The 19,685-nt window shown below is 39.9% G+C and overlaps 1 protein-coding gene across 1 annotated transcript; it reads right to left on the reverse strand.

The window, feature by feature from the left end:
• Nucleotides 1–1,625: 1,625 nt before the first annotated feature.
• Fibin (fin bud initiation factor homolog) lies at nucleotides 1,626–3,517 on the reverse strand. Its single transcript, XM_006980815.4, has one exon. It carries the CDS (start codon nucleotides 3,119–3,121, stop codon nucleotides 2,468–2,470), a length of 654 nt encoding a protein of 217 aa, XP_006980877.1. The 5' UTR covers nucleotides 3,122–3,517; the 3' UTR covers nucleotides 1,626–2,467.
• Between the last annotated feature and the right edge of the window lie 16,168 nt (nucleotides 3,518–19,685).

A 19,685-nucleotide genomic window follows, 5' to 3' on the forward strand; every position in this document is an offset into this window, starting at 1 on the left:
ATAATATTGACTTTTCAAAAATGTCAGTCATTTTTTTTACTGTGTCTAATAATAGCTAGAACAAAAATGTGATTGCTTTCTGTTTTAAACAACAATCCAAAAGATGTTTGGCTGATAGATGAAGTCCCAAGGTTTTGTAATTTTTAAGAATTATTCAGAGCTCAGTACCTGGCACAGAATAAGTGGTCAGCAAATACTGGCAACAAACAAACAAAAATCCTAAATTGTATGGATGTGTTTGTAAGTGGATTTCTCAGGGAAGAAAGTATGTGATTTACTTCAGATTCTCAAGACATTTCATTGTCTAAGAAATAAAATTCTATTGCTTTGAGTGAATATTTATCACTATGTGCGTAACCAAGTCTAATATCCAATGACAAAGTAGTGAGGAAAGGGTCTGGGTCCCTGCCTTAAGAAGGTTAGACAGGGCCAAGTGATGTCACCACCTGGGGTGTCTGCTGAGGACTGTTCCCATCATCTCTTTCTACCTGGAAATTCCCCTTTGCTCTCTGGGATTATCTCCACAAGACTCTGGCTCACAGGCTGCTTAGCTAGCCATGAATGGAACATTTTGGTTTTATTGGGATAAAGAATATTAGTGCTGAAAAGGAGCTCACCCATAATCTATTTCAGCTTTCAATTCTGTAGCAGACATGTCACTATGCCTCTTCCTGCACCCAGAGGAATGCTGGACAGCAAGTTTCTGTGCCTGTTGAGTTCGTCTTAACATAATCCAGTGCAGACACTACCAACTGATTGAAATTGTCATGCAGGAGGAAAACAGTTTTCCAGCCTCATCACCTTCCAATATCCTGTCACCACTGGATAACTGTAAAATTAAGAAGATGCCATTTGATTTGTCTGTGTGCTGTCGCTGAGTGCTCTGGAGTGATATGTCATTTTGGGTCAGGAAGCCATGTGACCTTCCACACATTTAAGTACCAAATATCATATTTATTTTGATTATTTCTCCTCATTCTTTGCCAAATAAAGAAGTAACCTCTTTAAAGTAATCATTTAATTTTCCCCTGATACAAATCTATACAGCAGATAAATGCTGATCTTTTGCTCACATACAGGGCAGAGTAAAGGTTCTCTGACAAAGAGAAGAATGTGAACTCGTATGCACTTTGTGGTGGATGCATGTGAAAAGAAAGCATACTTAAGGCGATGGCGAGTATTAGGCCAGGGGAGAATTGAAATGAAATGCATTTTCACGTTTTAAGCCATTTAATTTGAGAGCACAGAACTAGCTTTCAAATTGTCAAACAACCGCTAACAGAGAATGTATACAATGCTGTCTCTCTAAGATGAGAGCACAGGAGGTGTGGCCCTTTCGTATACTCTCCCATTGAAGTCTATGAAAAAATGGAGAAATTTAAGACTTTTCAGCAGAAGAGTAGAAACCAAATGTACAATTCGGGTACAGGCTAGATTTCTCTCCTCTTTACTGGGATGATGTCTGTGAGCAGAGAGGGTCAGACTATCCCAAATATACTACCATCCTTTATTTCATCCTTATCATGTAGTCTGGTAAGCTGGCTTCACTCAGGTTTTCTCTCTCTTTTGCACTTGTCCCTCTTTGAAATATGGAGGTTAAAGATGCCAATCAGAAAATGAGCCAGTAATATATGAAAACGTATTTATTGGCTGAATAATAAAACTTAGATTAGGGGGTTTCTAGAATTAGACCCTCCTCCTTAAAATACAAGTTTCCAATAAGCAAAAGTAAGCAATATTTCCCTACCCCAGGAAGAAAGAATACACTGGCAGCCTAAATCATAGACACTGAGGGGTGTGTTCAAACCATCTGTTCTTTTGATGGTACAGTGAAAGACGCAGCAAATCCACATCATGAATGAACAACAGCCCCAAAGCTTTGCGGCCTTAAATGCTGCATCCTCAACTTACACAAACCCTCAGGGGGAAACTTGAACATCTTAATGCTGGCGATTTGTATATAAACTTTCAATAGCACTCTTACAACAAAATAAAACAACCCAGAACATGGTAAATAAATTAGAGCGAGAGAAGAAGCAAGCATTTTCCTTGGCTGGCAAACGTGCAACACACCTGGGACTTCATCTGCAAAGCAGGCGCCTCAGCCTTCAGAAAAGGCTGAAGAAGCAGCGAAGCCATCCACCATGTCTCCCTCGGTGTGTCCACACAGTCTTCAGGGTGAGGAAGGTTAATCAGTCTTTCCACACCAAACACATCCTTTAGATGGTGCTGAAAGACATGATTCTGTAGAGCTATGAAGCCCTTAGGAAATACCCCAGGGATTACTTTGAAACTTTTTTTTTTTAAACCGGTGAAAAATCCTCAGTAATGACATAAATAATGCACAAACTAAACCAAAATCAAAATTACTCAACCTCTTAAAGTTTTCATTCGTTTGAAAAAGACGACTTCAGACGCATTCTGAAAGTGCAAATCTGGATAAAATAAAACAGCTACAATGGAAAATTTAGCCAGTCCTCTGTCCCCCACCCTCCAGATAGTCGCTTTTCAGTCGACCGAGCCGGCTCCCATGGCTCCTGATGGTGAGTGCCAGCAGCTCGTATTTGTCTCTGAGCCCCACAGAGATGTCCAGCGTCTCCTTCAGCAAGGACTTGGTGTGGACCAGCATCCCCAGGAAGTCCTCATTGAGTCTGCTTTCCTGCCGGCTCTCCTGCTCCTGGCCCTGCTTGAACTTGCTTTCCAGCTCAGTGAGGGACTTGTCAGAGTTGGAGTAGGCATCCCCAATCTGGTGGGACTCCCGCCTCAGGTACTTGCCATAGCTCTCTTCCCCATCCAGGTCGTAGGAGATGCTTTTGCTGATGCCCTCCAGGACGCGCCCAGCATCCTCCACCTGGCGGCCCAGCACCGTGAACTCCTCTCGAAGGGTGAGGCTCAGCAAGCTACTGGCTTGGCCCCCTTCCCCCTGGGAGCAGCGCCGGCGATCACTCACCCTGAAGAGCAGCTGGCACTTCTCTGGGTCATCATTCTCCTCGTAGTCTCCATCAGGCACGAAGTAATGATGCAGAGTCCCATTAGACATTTCTGGGTACAGGGGACCATCAAAGTAGCCTCGACACAGGTGGCAGAAGAAACCCATCCAGATCAACTTCGGGAACACCATTCTGGATATTTGGGAGAAGAATTTTAGTTCAGGAACAAGGAATGGGGTCCCCCCTGGGAGTCAGTGGCTCGGGGTGACCGCGCCCTTCTCAGGCGCAGCCGGCTTGCCGCACTCCCGTCCTGGTTCCCAGGCAGGCTTCATGTGGCTCTGCTCAGCGCTCTGTACCAGTTCCTCTCTGTCCCTGCTCTTTCTGCTGGGCTGCTGGACCTCAGCCTTGGCTTTTCCAGCAGGATCGCCCTCCCCAGCAGTGGGGACCTGCTGTTCCAGGTCCTGGCTCTGCGGCCACCTTCGGAGTTCCCTCTGGCTCCAGGGAGATGGAGCTAGTAGCTAAGAGAAGCTGTTCTTGTGTTCTGATACTATTTCAACCCCTGGACTGGGTGGGAATTCAGAGAGCTTTCCCTTTGGCTAAAGATATCCTGAGGATTGCAGGGTTCTCAAATTACAGCTCATTTCACTTGGAAGCCAGGGAACAAGTTTGGAAAGAAAGCTCTCACCAGGTCCCTTATTAAAGGTACAGGGTATCTTTTTCAAGGTTGGAAGAGGAGAGAGAGAGCCTGTACAATAGGACTTAGTTTGAATGAGGATATTAGAGGATGACTAGAAACATCAAATCCAACTGCTATTAGTGTATTTAGGCAAGAGGTGATTGCTTTAAAGAAATGGCATCTCACACATTTAATTACTAGGTAATATATATTTGTACTCATTTTCAAAACGTTCTTCTTTGAGCATAAAACTTGAAGTATTAGAAATAATATTTTCATTTGGAAATAGTTTAGAGCTTATTTTTAGCAATCAATGTTTCAGAAATAACATGAATATAGAAAATGTATTTTCTATATTCATAGTGCCTAGTTGCTAATACAAATAAAAGTAGAAGTTTTCAGTTTATCAATCAAAGGACAACTGAGACTGAGGTGCAATCTATTAAACAAAGTCCTGCTGAGCCTGACTGAGTCTATTTAGTCCTTGACTGCTGGGGCTCCTTTCAGATACAGACAGAGCTGGTGTATTTATCCACAAGTAGAATGCTAAGAAAATTGTTACTGTCTTAGAGTTAGATTGCAGTTCAGCTGCTAAGGTAAAGGATTTAAAATTAAGTTTAAAAAACCTCATTTAATTAATTTATGAATACTAACATTACCACAGTGGGTTTAAAGAAGCAACCCAGACATCTGTCCAGCTTCCAGTTCTAGAGCATCTCCATAAACATATACATACTCAGAACACCAAGTCCCATGGCCATTCCAAAACAATGGAGATCCTAATGATGTTTAAGTTGTGGGTTCATACTTTGCACTTTCTCCATCAAGTGCTTTTCTCTTTTTAATACTTATATAACTTGTTCATCACAGCCAATTTCTTCAACTTGTACTTCTTGATTGAACTAATCCATTTGGAAGTCTACACTGTGTTTAGCACCACATGGAAATCCTTAGAGAGTTTGTCTCTCTGGTTCTGGACATGTTCCCCAAACTGTTTTGTATCATGAAAGCAAGGGCCACCAGATTGCTGCTGTGACTGCCCAGTTCCTCTCAACTTCTGGTAAGTGATGCCAAGGTTTTGCGGGCTCAGCACTACCATACTCACTGAAGGTCCAATGATGGGATAACCCAATGTGTGCCCCACAAGGGAGCGTACAGCCACACAAGGCACAGTGGCTGCCGTCTGGGTCATCAGCCCCAGCCTTGGGAACAACAGCAGATAGCGGGCTGCTGTTGCCAGTAGAGCTGGGTGGAGCTCTCTTCAGAAGGGCCCTGATGGATACCAGGACCATGTGGGACTTGTGATACCAGCTTCCATGTGGTATCCTAAAGGTCGTCTCTGTGCCTAGAAATGTGAAACTGTGAAAAGACTACCAGTTTCTTAAAAAAAAAAAAATCTCTTTTTTCCCACCAGGCCATTTTAGGTTTTGATTTATAAATTGTTCAATAGCCATTTGATAGGCCATCCATTTGTTCAAATGTTTACTGAGCATTTATTATACATTGAATTCCGTCTCCAGTATTGAAAATACAACATTGAACAAAACTAGAAACAAACCATTGCTTTCCAAGAGCTTTTAATTTTTGGAATTGCAGGGAGAATTAAAGTAAAATAAATAAACTTACATTATATATTGAATGATTTCAGGATTGTGGAGAAAAGAAACAAGAAATAGGTGGAAAATAGAAGCAGGAAGCTATTTTCATAGCTATTTGCTCTTTCTGCCTTGAAATGTAACTGAGCCCCTCACACTGAGTGTCCACTGTTCTGTAGAGTCCCCCTTGGCACCACAAGGGGCGGCTTTCATTCAGATGCACAGGGCCATGCTGTTGACAGGGCTGTCATCACTGTCACCGTCACAGGCAATCCAAACTTCTAGACAGACCATGAAAAACCTAACAAGTAACTAGTTATTTATTTAATGTAAAATCACACATACTTTCCGAAGCACATTCTGATGGCCTCACATCTTAGTTTTTCTCTAGACATTTGACATCATGAAAATGTAGACCAAAGCAATGTTTCCTCAGTCTTTAGGTCAAGTAGAAGACCAAGGCTCACTTTCATTCTGTCCCAGCAGAAAACTCCAACCTTCTCTCATTTAGAGACTGAGCTGTGGGGCTCGCAAGACATTGCCTCATTCCATTTCCCTGGGACATTCACGAATGACAGCTGATGAATTTAAATTGCCTATTTGGCCAAAGAAAAGACCAAGGATTTACTCAGATCCACTCTACTTCTTGCACAATCCACCCCCTCTGACTTACAAACCAATTCAATCATGCAAAGTTGTATTAATGACTCATTACCACTTTCCTACTTACAGGATGTGGCTTTAATTAAACATATATACCAAAACGTACAATAAAATATTTTAGCCTGTAACCAGTTGTTCTCCAGCCAAAGAGTCAGGCACATAGAGTCATAGAGTCATAAATAGAAGAGATGGGAGTATTTACTTTCTTCCTGTAATAATTTTATCTAAAGATACAAACACTGTACCTTGAATCAGTAAAGAACTATTTCTGTGCCAGTGAGTTCATGCAAATTTCACTCTTACTAGACATAAAGGAAAAGTCATTGACTTAAATACACTTTTAGATTACGTTTTCAGACAGACTTGGTCTAAAACCTTGTTTTCTTTTATTATCTCTTGGTCCCACTACTGTAGTGGGTAGTTGTTCCAGCTTTGACCTGAAAGTATTGCCCCTAGTGAGGCTTCCAGTAATGCCATGCCTACCTATGACCTGACCCTGGGGTGGGGCCCAGAAGGGAGCCCTGAAGACTGGAGATCAGGATGTGCGGGGCCTCTTGGTTCCTTGTGATCCTGGGTGCTGGATGGTAGACCAAGCAGAGTTCTCCAGAGAACACCACTGGACTGCACCCCACCTCTCCCAGATCCTGTAACCAACCCCTTTACTGGCTGTAAGTTACCCCAAAATAAACCTCCTTTTTAACTACATGGAGTTGCCTTAATAAATCCCCCAATATACTACATTAGTTTTTATTCATTGTTGGGCAGCACCATTCACTTGTGTTTCCAAGATTAGCAATCTCTTCGAGAGTTATACGCCACTTTGTTTGTATCTAACAGGAACAGCAGATAGATTTTCTGTAGTTCAATCCAGACCTCTTGCATCAGCATTGGTGCCCATGACTGGTCTCACTGGATTTATCTATAAATTAAGATGATGATAGCCTAAGTCTTGGGATAAGCCTTTTGGTTTAGGAAAATAAGAGCTCTGTGTGTCAGCTAAAGGTCTATAATATGAACTGAATGGCTGGGTAATTTTGGGTCCTGTTTAGAAAAGGGCCAGTATGGAGATAGACTCAAGAAAACTGTCTATGAATGGTCTCCCCACACCATAGCTCATTTTTGTGAAGCACACCTGGGAGACACTGCCACCTTTTGCAATAGTGTGCCTACAAGTGTTTAGTAGCTGGCTAATGGGGCAGGGCTTCCATATGTTGCATTTGCTGATTTTCATGTGTAAATATACCGATAAAGAAAAAAGTTCCTCCTTATTTATGGCCGGCATTATTGAATGTAGAGGTGGGGAAATGAATACATTAGTATATCACCACACAGCATTCCTCTCATACAGACACATTAGATGAGCTGAGTTCAAGAGAACAGGAAGTAGTAAAAGCCTTGCAACACTAAGTGATAAGTTCTGCATACATGTCCCCTTTGTTATAGTTTTTAAGTTACCAATTTAAATGGTGCAGATTTCTAAAATGGTAGTATTTAACAATTGGCTTGTAAAATTCCTGGAAACCTAACAATCAACTCTCAATAAGCAGTGCAAGCCATTTCCAACAAGCTGTCTTCAGCACACCATGATCTTTTGAAGAAACACTTCATTTTTTTTAACCTCATAACAGTTTTTATTGCTTAATATTTAATATGTGCCAGATTCCATCCTGGGCTAGTCTGCTAGGGTCAGAGCTAAGGTGGCTTCTGGGAGTTTGCCTAGGAGAAGTGAAGCCAGAGGTAAAGTCCAAACACAGCATAAGGACAGAGTCTTCTAGAGTAAAACTGAGGTGTGTTATCTGCTGATAGAGAAAACATTTGAGTCTAGACAGAACATGAAGACAAGTGAGAAAAGCAGACATCAAGGAATTTAGGAATATTGGAGGACCTTAGGAGTCCTCTCTGGAGTAACACAGGTAAGCAAATGAATCCTTCTGCCCAAACCCAACTATTTATAAATGCTAAATTTCCAGCATACAACATCAGCAAAATTGGCTCACCTGAAACTTACATATTCCTTTTCATTTTAGTATACTTTAAAAATCTGTTTTCTCTTGATCAATTATGACTTTGGAAATGATAGCAGGAATTTAGGTTAACATTGTGAACTTAAAACTTTGTAACTTCACTTTTTCAAAGGCTTTCTGATCTCCTGCCTATTCTTGATCATAATAACAGTAAAACTTTTATAAAAGAGAGGCTCACATTCATGAAGAGTTTATTAGTTACTTATCCTGTTGCTGTGGTAAAATACCCAATGAGAATAAACTGAGTGGATGGAAGATTTACTTTGGTTTACAGTTCAAGAGTAAAGGTCATTATAGTGGATATGCTATGGTGGTAAGTGCTTGAGGCAGCTAGTCACAATACATTTATAGCCAGTACTGGGGAGAGAGGGAGGGAGCGAGGGAGAGAGAGGGAGGGCGGGATCAGTCAGTACTTAGTTTGTCTTCTGTTTGTATTCAGTATAGGACCCTTTTCCACGAAATGGTGTTGCCCACAGTTGAAGCATGTCTTTTCACCACAACTAACCTAATCTAGATAATCCAACGTAGACAGGGCTGGAGACTTGTCTTCTAGGTGATTCTCGATCCTATTAAGTTAGCAAGTTAGTTATATTCACCACCAGAAAGTTTAGAATGATTGGGTCACCAAAATGTACCTTGAGATCCTAGAAAGAGACACTATTACATTCCCAATATCACAAACTGGACCACATCAAAAGGAATGAAAGACAAAGGGTGCTGCCTGGGGACATAGTAGATAGAGGTCCTGAGGTGAGAGGATCAAGGTTATTGAGTAGATGGGAACAACACAGACAATAGATAAACTATTAGGCACCTTGGGGATGCTTTAGTCAACTAAAAGTTAGTAGCATTAATTGAGCAGTGTTTGTTTAGAGAATGCAGGAAGAAGAGAGAAAGAAAATGAGAAGGAGGGGCAATGGAAATGACACAGTTGGTAAAGGGCTTACTGTGCAAGCATAGGCACTGAGTGTGATCTCTGGAACCCATGTAAAAGTGAAGCATGCCAAATGCTTCTTATGCCAGCAATGGAAAAGTAGAGATAACCTTTTATCTCAACTTTCTGGGGTTCATCTGGGGTTCTCTGGCTAGTCAACCAAGCTCAATAAATGAGCTTCAAGTTCAGCGAGAGACTTTGTCTCAAAAGTAAGGTAGATAGCACCTGAGGAATGATACCTAAGATTTTCCTTGGGCCTCTATGCATGCACACCACACACACACACACACACACACACACACACACACACACACACACACACACACACACACAGAGACAGAGAGGCACACACACACACACACACACACACACAGAAATAGAAAGAAGAGAAAAAGATGAGCAAGAACTGGGGAAGGAAGGTAGCAAGGAAAAAGGAAGAACAGAAATAAAAAGTTAAATAAATTTTATATAGTTTCTGTTACATACGTATTTACTACATTAACTGTTTTCTACAACACCATTGGTTAAGGATGGGAAGGAAGCCATTAGAGTCTCAAAAGGGATATGGTTATTCTAAGTAATGTGAATATTTCATATATTGTATCTAGCTAGAATATACAAAGCAAAAATCTACTGTTAGTCAGGGTATTCTAGGAATATAATTGATAGAATAAATCTATATATTTATTAAAAGGGGATTTATTATAGTGATTTACAGACTATAATCTGGCTATTCAACAGTGGCTGTCTCCTGATGGAAATGCTAAGAATCTAGTAGGTATTCAGTCCCTGATGTAGATATCTGTTTGTCTTCAGTTTACATTGGAATCCCAAAGAAATAGACTCAAATACTAATGAAGAAACTCCTTGGTAGCAGACTAGATGGACTTGCCATCCAGAGTGAGAACAATCAGGATAAAAGCAGAGCTTCTTCCTCCCATGTCTGTTTATGTGGGCTGCTACCAGAAGGTATGTCCCAGATTTAGGGTGGGTCTTTTGATCTCAAATGATATGTCTTAGTTAGAGTTTCCATTGCTGTCAAAAGATACCATGACCACAGCAACTCTTATAAAGGAAGAATATTTAATTGAGGTGGCTTACATTTTCAGAAGTTTAGTCTATTATCATCATGGTGTGACATAGTGGCATGCAGGCAGACATGGTGTTGGAACAAGAGCTGAGAGTCCTCATATCTTGATTCACAGGCAACAGGAAGTGGCCCGAGACACTGGGTGGTATCTTAAGCATATAAAAGACTTTAAAGCCTGACTGCACAGTGACACACTTCCTCCAGCAAGACCACACCTACTCCAACAATGCCACACTTCTATAGTGCCACTCCCTTGGGAGGCCCTTTTCTTTCAAACCACCATGTTCCACTCCCTGGCCCCTAAAGGCTTGTAGCCATATCATAATGCAAAATGCATTCAGTCCAACTTCAAAAGTCCCCATAGTATACAACAGTCTCAAATTTATTTAAAAGTTTAAATATTTAAGTATAAATTAAAAGTCAAATTAAGTCTAAATATAAAAGTTTAAATTATTTCAAAGTCTCTTCTAGGACTCATACAATCTCTTAACTGTAATCCCCTGTAAAATGAAAATAAAAAGCAGATCACGTATGTCCAACATATAATGGCACAGGGTATATATTAACATTCCAAAATGTAGGGAAGGGAGCATAGTTAGGAAATACTGAACTAAATCAAGACCAAAATCCAGCTAGACAAACTCCAAACTCTGCATCTCCATGTCAAACTCCCCATCGGATGTCAAAACGCTCTTCAGATCTCCAACTTCTTTCAGCTTTGTTGACTGAATATTCTTTCTCTTGGGTTGGTTCCATTCCCTGTTAGCAGTTTACCTCAGCACGTATCCCACGGATCTGGCATCTCCAACATCTTGGGGTTCTCCAAGGAAATCCAGGCTTCAATTTCATAGTTTCATGAAATGGCTTCTTTAGGCCTCCATTCAGGGATACCCCTGACACATACCTGGTGTAGCTTGAGTTTTCCTGCCTTGCCCACAGTCAGGACAAATCTTTGTCACCCTCCAGTCCCACAGCCGCTCAGACCCAACCAAGTAAACACAGAGACTTATATTGCTTACAAACTGTATGGCCATGGCAGGCTTCTTGCTAACTGTTCTTATAGCTTAAATTAATCCATTTCCATAAATCTATACCTTGCCACGTGGCTTGTGGCTTACCAGAGTCTTCACATACTGCTGGTCATGGCGGCAGCTGGCAGTGTCTCCGCCTCAGCCTTCTGCTTCCCAGTATTCTCCTCTCTCCTTGTCCCACCTACTTCCTGCCTGGCCACTGGCCAATCAGTGTTTTATTTATTGACCAATCAGAGCAACAGATTTGACATACAGACCATCCCACAGCAACCTGGCCTCAAGGACTTTTCTTGGTCATGGAGGCAAATTCTGTAGTCACTTTCTTCTATCTTTAACTCTAAATCAGAACCATGTGGCCAAAGTTGCCAAGTTCTGCTGCTTGCTCAGGCTGGAATGTGCCCCCTGCCCCTTGTTCAATTATGTCTTCCCCAGTTTTCTGCTTTCCTTCACTGCCTAAGCTTTGCTGTCATTGAAACTGCTCTGTAGACCAGCCTGGCCTCAAACGCAGAGATCCACCAGCCTCAGCCTTATGAGTGCTGAGACTAAAGGTGTGTACCAACACACCCTGCTCTAAGCTTTTCTTCAATTCCTTTCAACAAGTTGGAAACTTAGCTGGGTGAGATCTTGCTCTGAAGTCACCACTCCCTTTATTCCATTTCTTAATCTGTTTATCTCCTTGAACATAGAATTTAGCTCCATTCCACTTTCTGGTGCTCCTTTTATCCTCAAATATTTTCTGTTGTACTGCCCTGAAAAATAGTCTCTCCTTGAACCTGGAGCGACACTGGCAGTTAAAGTATTTCTAAGCAAATTTTTTGTCTTCACTTCTCAGAGTGCTGGGATGACAGAAGTATGTGTACAAATCCAGCTTTTTAAGTGGGTGCTGGGGATTCAAACTTGAATCCTCATGTTCATACACCAAGCATCTTACTCACTGAATTCTCTATCTGTCCTTCCCTTTTACGATATGTATTGCATTGTTCTGGATTCATTTATTAATTTGTATGCCTCCCCTATTAGATTGTGAGCTCTTCAGGTTTACTTCTGTATTTTTGTGATTAGTACATAGTTACGGCCAAACGCTTGCTATTTGTTGTGATAGCTGAACTGTGGAATTTGAGGAATTTTATTATTTAATAAAGGTTAGATAGTCTATCAGAGTTCACATTTTTTTCCTGACCATCAGTCAATGTGTGATGTTTTCATGAGGAATCTGGATGAACTTGGCAGGAAAGAAGGGGAGGAGCACTATGGATTCCAGCAAGTAGAATGTGCAGCAGAGAGTGAATGCCCCTCAGAAGGAGATTGCCATCCTAGGTAAACTGTGGGGCAGTCTCTGCACAAAGTCATGGGAGATTATGGTTTATAAGCTGAGGAAGATACAGGTTATCTGGCAAGATAGTTTGCTGTTTTTCTGATAAAGATTTTTCTTAGTTTTCTGATGTCTGAAGCGTATATTCTGGGGTTACCATCCAGTCTAGTTTGCAGAAGGATTAGTTCTTTTTTTCTTCCTAATTTGTGAGTGTTTTATTTCTTCCTTGACTTGGTATGATCAAGCTGCTGTAATGGATAATTGAAGATTTTTCTCCAAGAAATAAAAGTTGGCTCCTAAGATGTATATTGGAGAAATAAGCATAATCACAGAAAATTTTTAAACGTAATATTTATTGTTGCATTGTTTCTTAGACTAGCAATCTGGAAACAAGTTAGATGCTACTAATAGAAATAAAAAAAATGCTAAATTCATTCCATATACATATATTGGAAACATTTTACACCTTTGAAAATTAATTTTATTGACATGTTAACAAATGGCAATGATTATGATAAAATACTATATTAAAAATACTTAGCCGGGTGGCGGTGGCGCACGCCTTTAATCCCAGCACTCGGGAGGCAGAGGCAGGCGGATCTCTGTGAGTTCGAGGCCAGCCTGGTCTCCAAAGCGAGTTCCAGGAAAGGCACAAAGCTACACAGAGAAACCCTGTCTAAAAACAAAACAAAACAAACAAACAAACAACAAAAAAAAACTTAATGGAGAAAACAAGACTGAGTACAAAGTCAAAGATGATACTTGACAAAATGTAGCAGGCTTCCTTCTACACAGAGAATATAGGCCATAACTCTGCCTGTAGCATGGTGTGCATTATCTGTATTTTCCATAGTAATGTGCAGTACAAATTTAAAGAAGAAAAGAGAAATAAAGAAAGGGAATTGGAACAGAAAGACTTGTAGTCTAGTAGCAGTCCTATTGTGGAGCTCCTTCCACAGGGTTCTTCCCTGACCTCCTGAGCCGGGTTCTGCACACTGCAGACTCTCATTTGCACCATCAACTAAACCACTCTGCTATGTGCCAAAGGAAAATGCTCTTTGGATTCAGGAGCTTCTGGAAGGCTCATTCCATTGTCAAATAAGATCAGCATGTTTCATTACTATGGATTTGCACTTAAGTTTCTAGACTTCTGTGGGCTATTTTTTTTTATTGCTAGCATCAGGAACTGGATTGGAGAACAAAGTGAGGAGAGATGCAACTTATATGACTGTTTTGTGGTATATGAGGCTATATGAGGCAAGTAGGAAGCTAACCAGAAATCCTGAAATTCAGGATTTATCATCAGTTCTAAGTAGTTCTAAATAACTGAATTTAAATTTTTTTCTTAATTCCAGGTCATTTGAGTATTTACTGGAATAATACTGCTTCCACAAACACAAACGTTGCCTCACACAATTAAATGAAAGAGTTCCCTGCAATAGGTTTCTAATCTGGTTGGCTACCTATAGATGAGAAGAAAAAATTTAAATGCACATAGAAAGATAGTTACCACATTTTTGTAAAATATGCAGTTTTGCCTCAGAGCTAGTTAAACAAAGACTGAGAATGTGTGACCGCCCACATAGTAATGTTACTATAAAGGGAAACAACAACAACAACAAAATGTTTAATTTCCCATTTTCAAAGATAAAAGATAATGGTAACAATTTTAATAAAATTAAAAACAAAACAAGCTCTCTTGGTTCAAACATTAACCATAGCAAATTATCCTCTGACGTGCATTCTAAGCTATGAAAACTAATGATCAATTTTTTTTAATGTTTAAAAATAGATAATATGCTACCAAGGTGGTCTCCAAGTAACCAAGTAACAGATGATGTTTGTAAAGACTCAATATTATAAAAGATAGAACACACTTTTTTTCCTCCCAAAGTACACCAATGTCTGGTACAAGTTGGCAGCTGTTTATAATTTATGACTAGTGGAAATATTTGTGACTTGTAATAACACTGTTGTGGTAGAACAGAAAAATAATAGGCTCCAAGATATTCAGTTAAAAAAAATACACAATAGGAAACTATTTCCCATCTTAGACATTCTAGTAAGTGTAAAGAAGGGCAAGCCACCTCACTGTGGGGTCCAGGCTGGAGCCCATGTCTACCATGTATATGCATGGGATGTGAGGTCCGTGCTGGAGCCCATGTCAACTGTATATATGCATAGCATTAGCCTGAGGCTCACTGTCTAAGAAAAACCATCCTCCCCACTTTTTCCTGAAATTGTTTATTGATAATGGTTCTATCTTAAGCAAATAAACAACAACCAAAAATAAAAACAAAAACAATCTAGAAGTCAAATGGAAAAGGACTAAAGTGTTTTCAATAAAAGAAAAATAATATTCCTGTTAGGAATGATATAAACACATTTAAAAAAAAACAACTGAAAGCGATTTGTCATTTAGAAATGTGCTTTCCACTCATAGATCCATTTTATTTTATTTTTTTTACGATCCTTAGCCAGAGGAAATTATTTCTTAGTTTTATACAAAAGGAGCCTCCTGGCTCAGTGTGGCTGCATTCCAAAGCTGGCTGAAGAGAGAAGAAAGGGATTAGTTTTGGAATGCTGGATTCACTGTGGTTTGCAGCTCTGGGTGCTGAGCAGCAGCAGGTGACAAGAAAAATAGAAAGTGAGCATTCAGAACCAGAGTCCACAGGAAAGCAAACATCTGGATTCAGAGGCTTGGCCTTATGTGGATAAATGCTTCTGTGCTTTCTTCTGCATTTTCTAACATATTGGAATCCTGGCCTAGAATACTGCACAAGAAAAAGTTCCCAGATTCAAGGAGGAACATCTCTTGGTTGAAACAAACAGGCAAACAACAAACAAACAAAAAACACTCCAAATAAATAAAAGTCAAATTCAGAGTTCACGAAGACTGTTGACCCAGGTATCACAGTTAAATTTAAGATACTAAAAAAATCCTGCAATGTGCTTCTAGTCAAAATAGAGTAATAGTTTGTATGTGTCTTTCACCTTGGAGAACCTAAAATAATAGGTACAATATATTAAACAGTTTCCTAAATAATATAGAGCATCTGAAAATATGAGTTGATGACTCCTGAGACTCAGGATACTATATCCTTTGCAAGGTGAGGGAACCTGGAGGGACCGGTACTTTCTTTGACCAAATTGAAATAGATCTGTCAACTTTTTTTTTTAATACAGAAGCTGTTTCTAAAACTCATATAGAAATGCAAGTTCTCTGAGTGGCTGGAGAGATGATGCAGAGGTTAAAATCACTTGTAACTCTTGTCGAGGACCCCAGTTTGGTTCCCAGCACCATTACAGTGGCTCACAACCACTTGTAACTTCACTTCTTGGGGATCTGTCACCCTCCTCTGTGCTCCATGGGCACTAAGTATGCACATGACACATACATATAAGAATGGTACTCACAGACACATAACATAAAAATGAACAAATCTTTTAAAAACAAGTTTGAAGTCTGGGTAGCTTACAGTCCATGACTTTAAGACCTATTAGAAAACCCCAGTTTTGTAGACTACACAGGCAGAACTAGTATTATGGTGGAGAGAGAGATTCCACTTCTATTTGCTACAGAAGAACAGACAGTACAGAAATATACCAGCACATTCACAGTTAAATAATTTTAAACAAAGATTCAATGATTATCCAGTGAACAAAGACATTTTTCCAAGTGGAGCTAAAACAATTTAAAATTAGTTTGTAATAAAATGAATAGTATGTATACATAATTATGTATTAAACTTTATGCCTCATATAAAAAAATTAACTTGAAATGGATCATCGGTTTAAGATTCAGCCCCAAAATGACTGTCTCCAGAAGATAACATGAGAAAAGTTATGCGACTTGAATTGTACAAAATGTATTAGCTATTCAATTTATGCTGCTTGTCACTTGACACAAACTAGGGTCATTTGGGGGAAGAGGTAACCTCAAGGGAGACAATATCTCCATCAGATTGGCCTGTGGGCATTTTCTTGATTGATGGTGAGTGGGAGAGTCCAGCCCATTCTGGTAATACTCTTGGGAAGGTGGTCCTGGGAAGTAGAAGAAAGCTAGCTGAACGTGAGCCTGGAGGATGACCCGTAAGGAGTATTCTTCTGTGGCCTCTGCTTCCAGTCCTGCCTCCAGGTTGCTGCCTTGAGTTCCTGTCCTGACTTTACTTCACAATGGACTCTGAGCTGTGAGATGAAATAATTCCTTTGCTTCCTAAATTGCTTTTGGCCATAGCATTTATCAAAGCATCAGAAAGTAAACCAGGACAACATTAATATCATAATTTATAAGATAAAAATTGATAATGATGGCATGAAAATTAAGATCTTATGTTCAAAATATTTTGTTAAGAAGATAGAGACAAAAGCTATAGCCTAGGAGAAATTATTTCCACATCACTTTTCTAATAAAAAACTATGTAAAAACACCCTAAGTCAATAAAATAACAAACATCTCAATTCAAATGGATAGAAGATTTGAGCAGACACTTAGACATTAGCAGCTAGCATATGAAAAATTCTTGGGAATATTAGTCATCAGTAAAATACAAATCAAAGCCATAACAAGATATGACTACACATTTACAAATAGTTTTAAATTTTTACTATGTCTACAAGGGTGTGAAGCAACTGGAGCTCACACATAACTGGCAGAAATAGAACTCTAAAACTACACAGAAAACAGTTGGATTTGGAGAAATGGCCCTCTCATGGGTTTAAACTCTCAGTCCTTTGCTGGGTAGTGGTGTTTGGTGAGGCTGTGGGATCTGTAGGGGCAGGAGGTATGGCTGGCTGGTGGGGGTGGATCACTGATGGTGGGTCTTTGAGGACTATCAGTCAGTCCTGATTCTGGTCCTGCTCTTTGTCTTATCTCTCCACATGTGAATGAACCTTGTCATACACTCCTTTTATGACTCGTGCTGCTCACACTGTCACTTCTTCCCCATGATGAGGAATTGTATCTCCTGAAGTTGTAAGCCAAAATATGTCTCTCCTCTGCTAAACTGCTTCTGAATTTTATTACAGCAGCAAGAAATATAACCAATAGAGACAGCTTTTAAAGTTTAATGCAGATCTGCTGCCTGATCCAGTCACTGCACTACAAGTATCTACCTAAGTTAAATGAAAGCAGGTGTTCATACAAACTGACTCATGGATGTTCATAGCACTTTGGTTAGTTAAGAGCTCTACACTAGAACTTATACAAATGTCCAACAACAAGTGAATAAAACAATTCCATATACTTAGAATAGTTACAACAACATGGAGTAGTCTCACAGTGGTTATAGTCCTCTACAGAAGCCAGATGATCAAGAGTGTGAGTCCCATTTAATTCTAGAAAGTGCAAAAATTATAGGATATTACAGAAAAAAATTACAGGGATTACAGATGTATTCATTGTCTTGATTGTGATCATAAATAATTCATAGATGCAAACCATGTAAATGTATGTGCTAAAAGATCTTACTTTATACTTGGAACCATATTGTTTATTGTGTGACAGTGACAATTGAATATCAATGAAGCTGCTAAAACTTTTATCATTCATAAAGTAGGAGTGATACTTTATACTTATTCAGTCATTTTTATTTTTATAGTGCAATTTGGTTTGCTTGTTTGTTTGTTTTAGGGTTGAGTGACCTCATTCCCTTTAGGGGAGGTAAATGTGGGCCAAGGGCATATATACATGTATTAAAATGTCATAATGAGACTCATCATTTTATACTCATTGGAATTTTAAAAAGAAGACTGGATTTACATTCTACCTTGGGAAAGCACACTTCCTCTCTTATGGGCTAGAAATGAGCCACAAGAGAAGCAGCCATGAGAAAAGTTGTATTGGCTCTTATTTAGGAAAATCGCCTTGACAGGACAGTGTTAGTTTCCCATCACAATATTCCATATGATAAAAGTAGCATTGAAGCAGGGTGGTGGTGGTCATGCCTTTAATCCTAGCACTTGGAAGGCAGAAGCAGGTGAATCTCTTTGAGTTCAAGGGCAGCCTGGTCTACAGAGTGAGTTCACGTACAGTCAAGGCTACACAAAGAAACACTGTCTCAAAAAACCAAAACAACAAACAACAAAAAAGGAAAACAAAGCATTATTGAATGCTACTAGGATGAGAACCAGACATGGCAAGAATAGTAAAAACTATATCAGGCATTAGATTGGACATATATTTGTCCAGGGATATTCACTCACTTCCTACATGTTCTGCTCATATGGCAAATTCCAAGGTTCTTTCAGCTTGCTGGTGCCTTCAGATACAGGAAACCTTATGTTATATGCGTTACTACCAGACCTTGAAAGTCTATGATATTTCTTTAAGGCACTTATCATTTCTCTGAGCTTCATTCAGCTAAAAATAAATCTCCTTAATTTTCTACTTTTTGATGTGAATTCATCCTGGATAATTCCCTTCTTCCACTGTAGGGCTCTGTTTCTAGAGTGAAAGGGTAGAGGATTACTAATGTTCTATTTACTTGTTTTACTTTCTTTGAAATGTTCCTCTTGTTCCCTCTTCAGCCTGGAGAAAACCTACATATGCTCTCTGTTCTAGGAAACTCCGGCTGCCTAAACACTTCTGCAAAGGTATTGTTTATACCTGGGTCTGAGCTGATGGAAGCTCCAAAGTCACATGGCAAAATATTTAATTTTTCTGTGTATTTCTCCTACAATTTCTACCTTTAGAAACCAATGGCAGGTGGGACAATCTATTTTTCCCCCCTTAGGAAGACAGAAACAATATCTATTCATCTCAGATAAAACACCTACACAGACCAAAGAAACAGTTCTACACAAACCCAGGTTGATGAGACAATGAGTTTATTGGGGTGACTTACAGGAACATAGGTCACCCAAGCAGCTGAAAGTGGTTGAAAAGCACATGCTAGTATGGGTAACAGCTGTAAAAACTGTGTCACTGATATGTCCTACATAACTTGCAGGTAGCTCCACCAAAGAGTTCACCCTGCCCAGCAGTCCTTTACTGCTTACATAACCTTACGGAGGAGGCCTTGTGAGTACTGTGACTTTCATTAGATTCCCCCTCCCTTTTTCATTGTTGTAGTCAGGAGTTTTCCTGTGTTCTGCCTGGTCCTGCAGCTCCTCTGACCCAAGTAAACACACAGAGGCTTATACCAATTACCAGTTGTATGGCATATGGCAGGTTTCTTGCTAGCTAGCTCTTATAACTTAAATTAACCCATTCCTATTAATCTGTGTTTTGCCACGTGTTCCATGGCTTACTGATCTGCTGGCATGTTGTTCATTGGCCAGCAGGGTGGCATCTCTCTCACCCTGCTTTTCTTCTTCCCCTGTATATGCCTGGATTTCTCACTTGCCTCTAAACTGCCTTGCCATAGGCCAATGCAGCATTATTTATCAACCAACCAGAGTAACACATATTCACAGCATACAGAAAGACA

The sequence above is a fragment of the Peromyscus maniculatus genome, chromosome 4 (assembly GCF_049852395.1).
Source record: "Peromyscus maniculatus bairdii isolate BWxNUB_F1_BW_parent chromosome 4, HU_Pman_BW_mat_3.1, whole genome shotgun sequence".
Classification (NCBI taxonomy): Eukaryota; Metazoa; Chordata; class Mammalia; order Rodentia; family Cricetidae; genus Peromyscus; species Peromyscus maniculatus.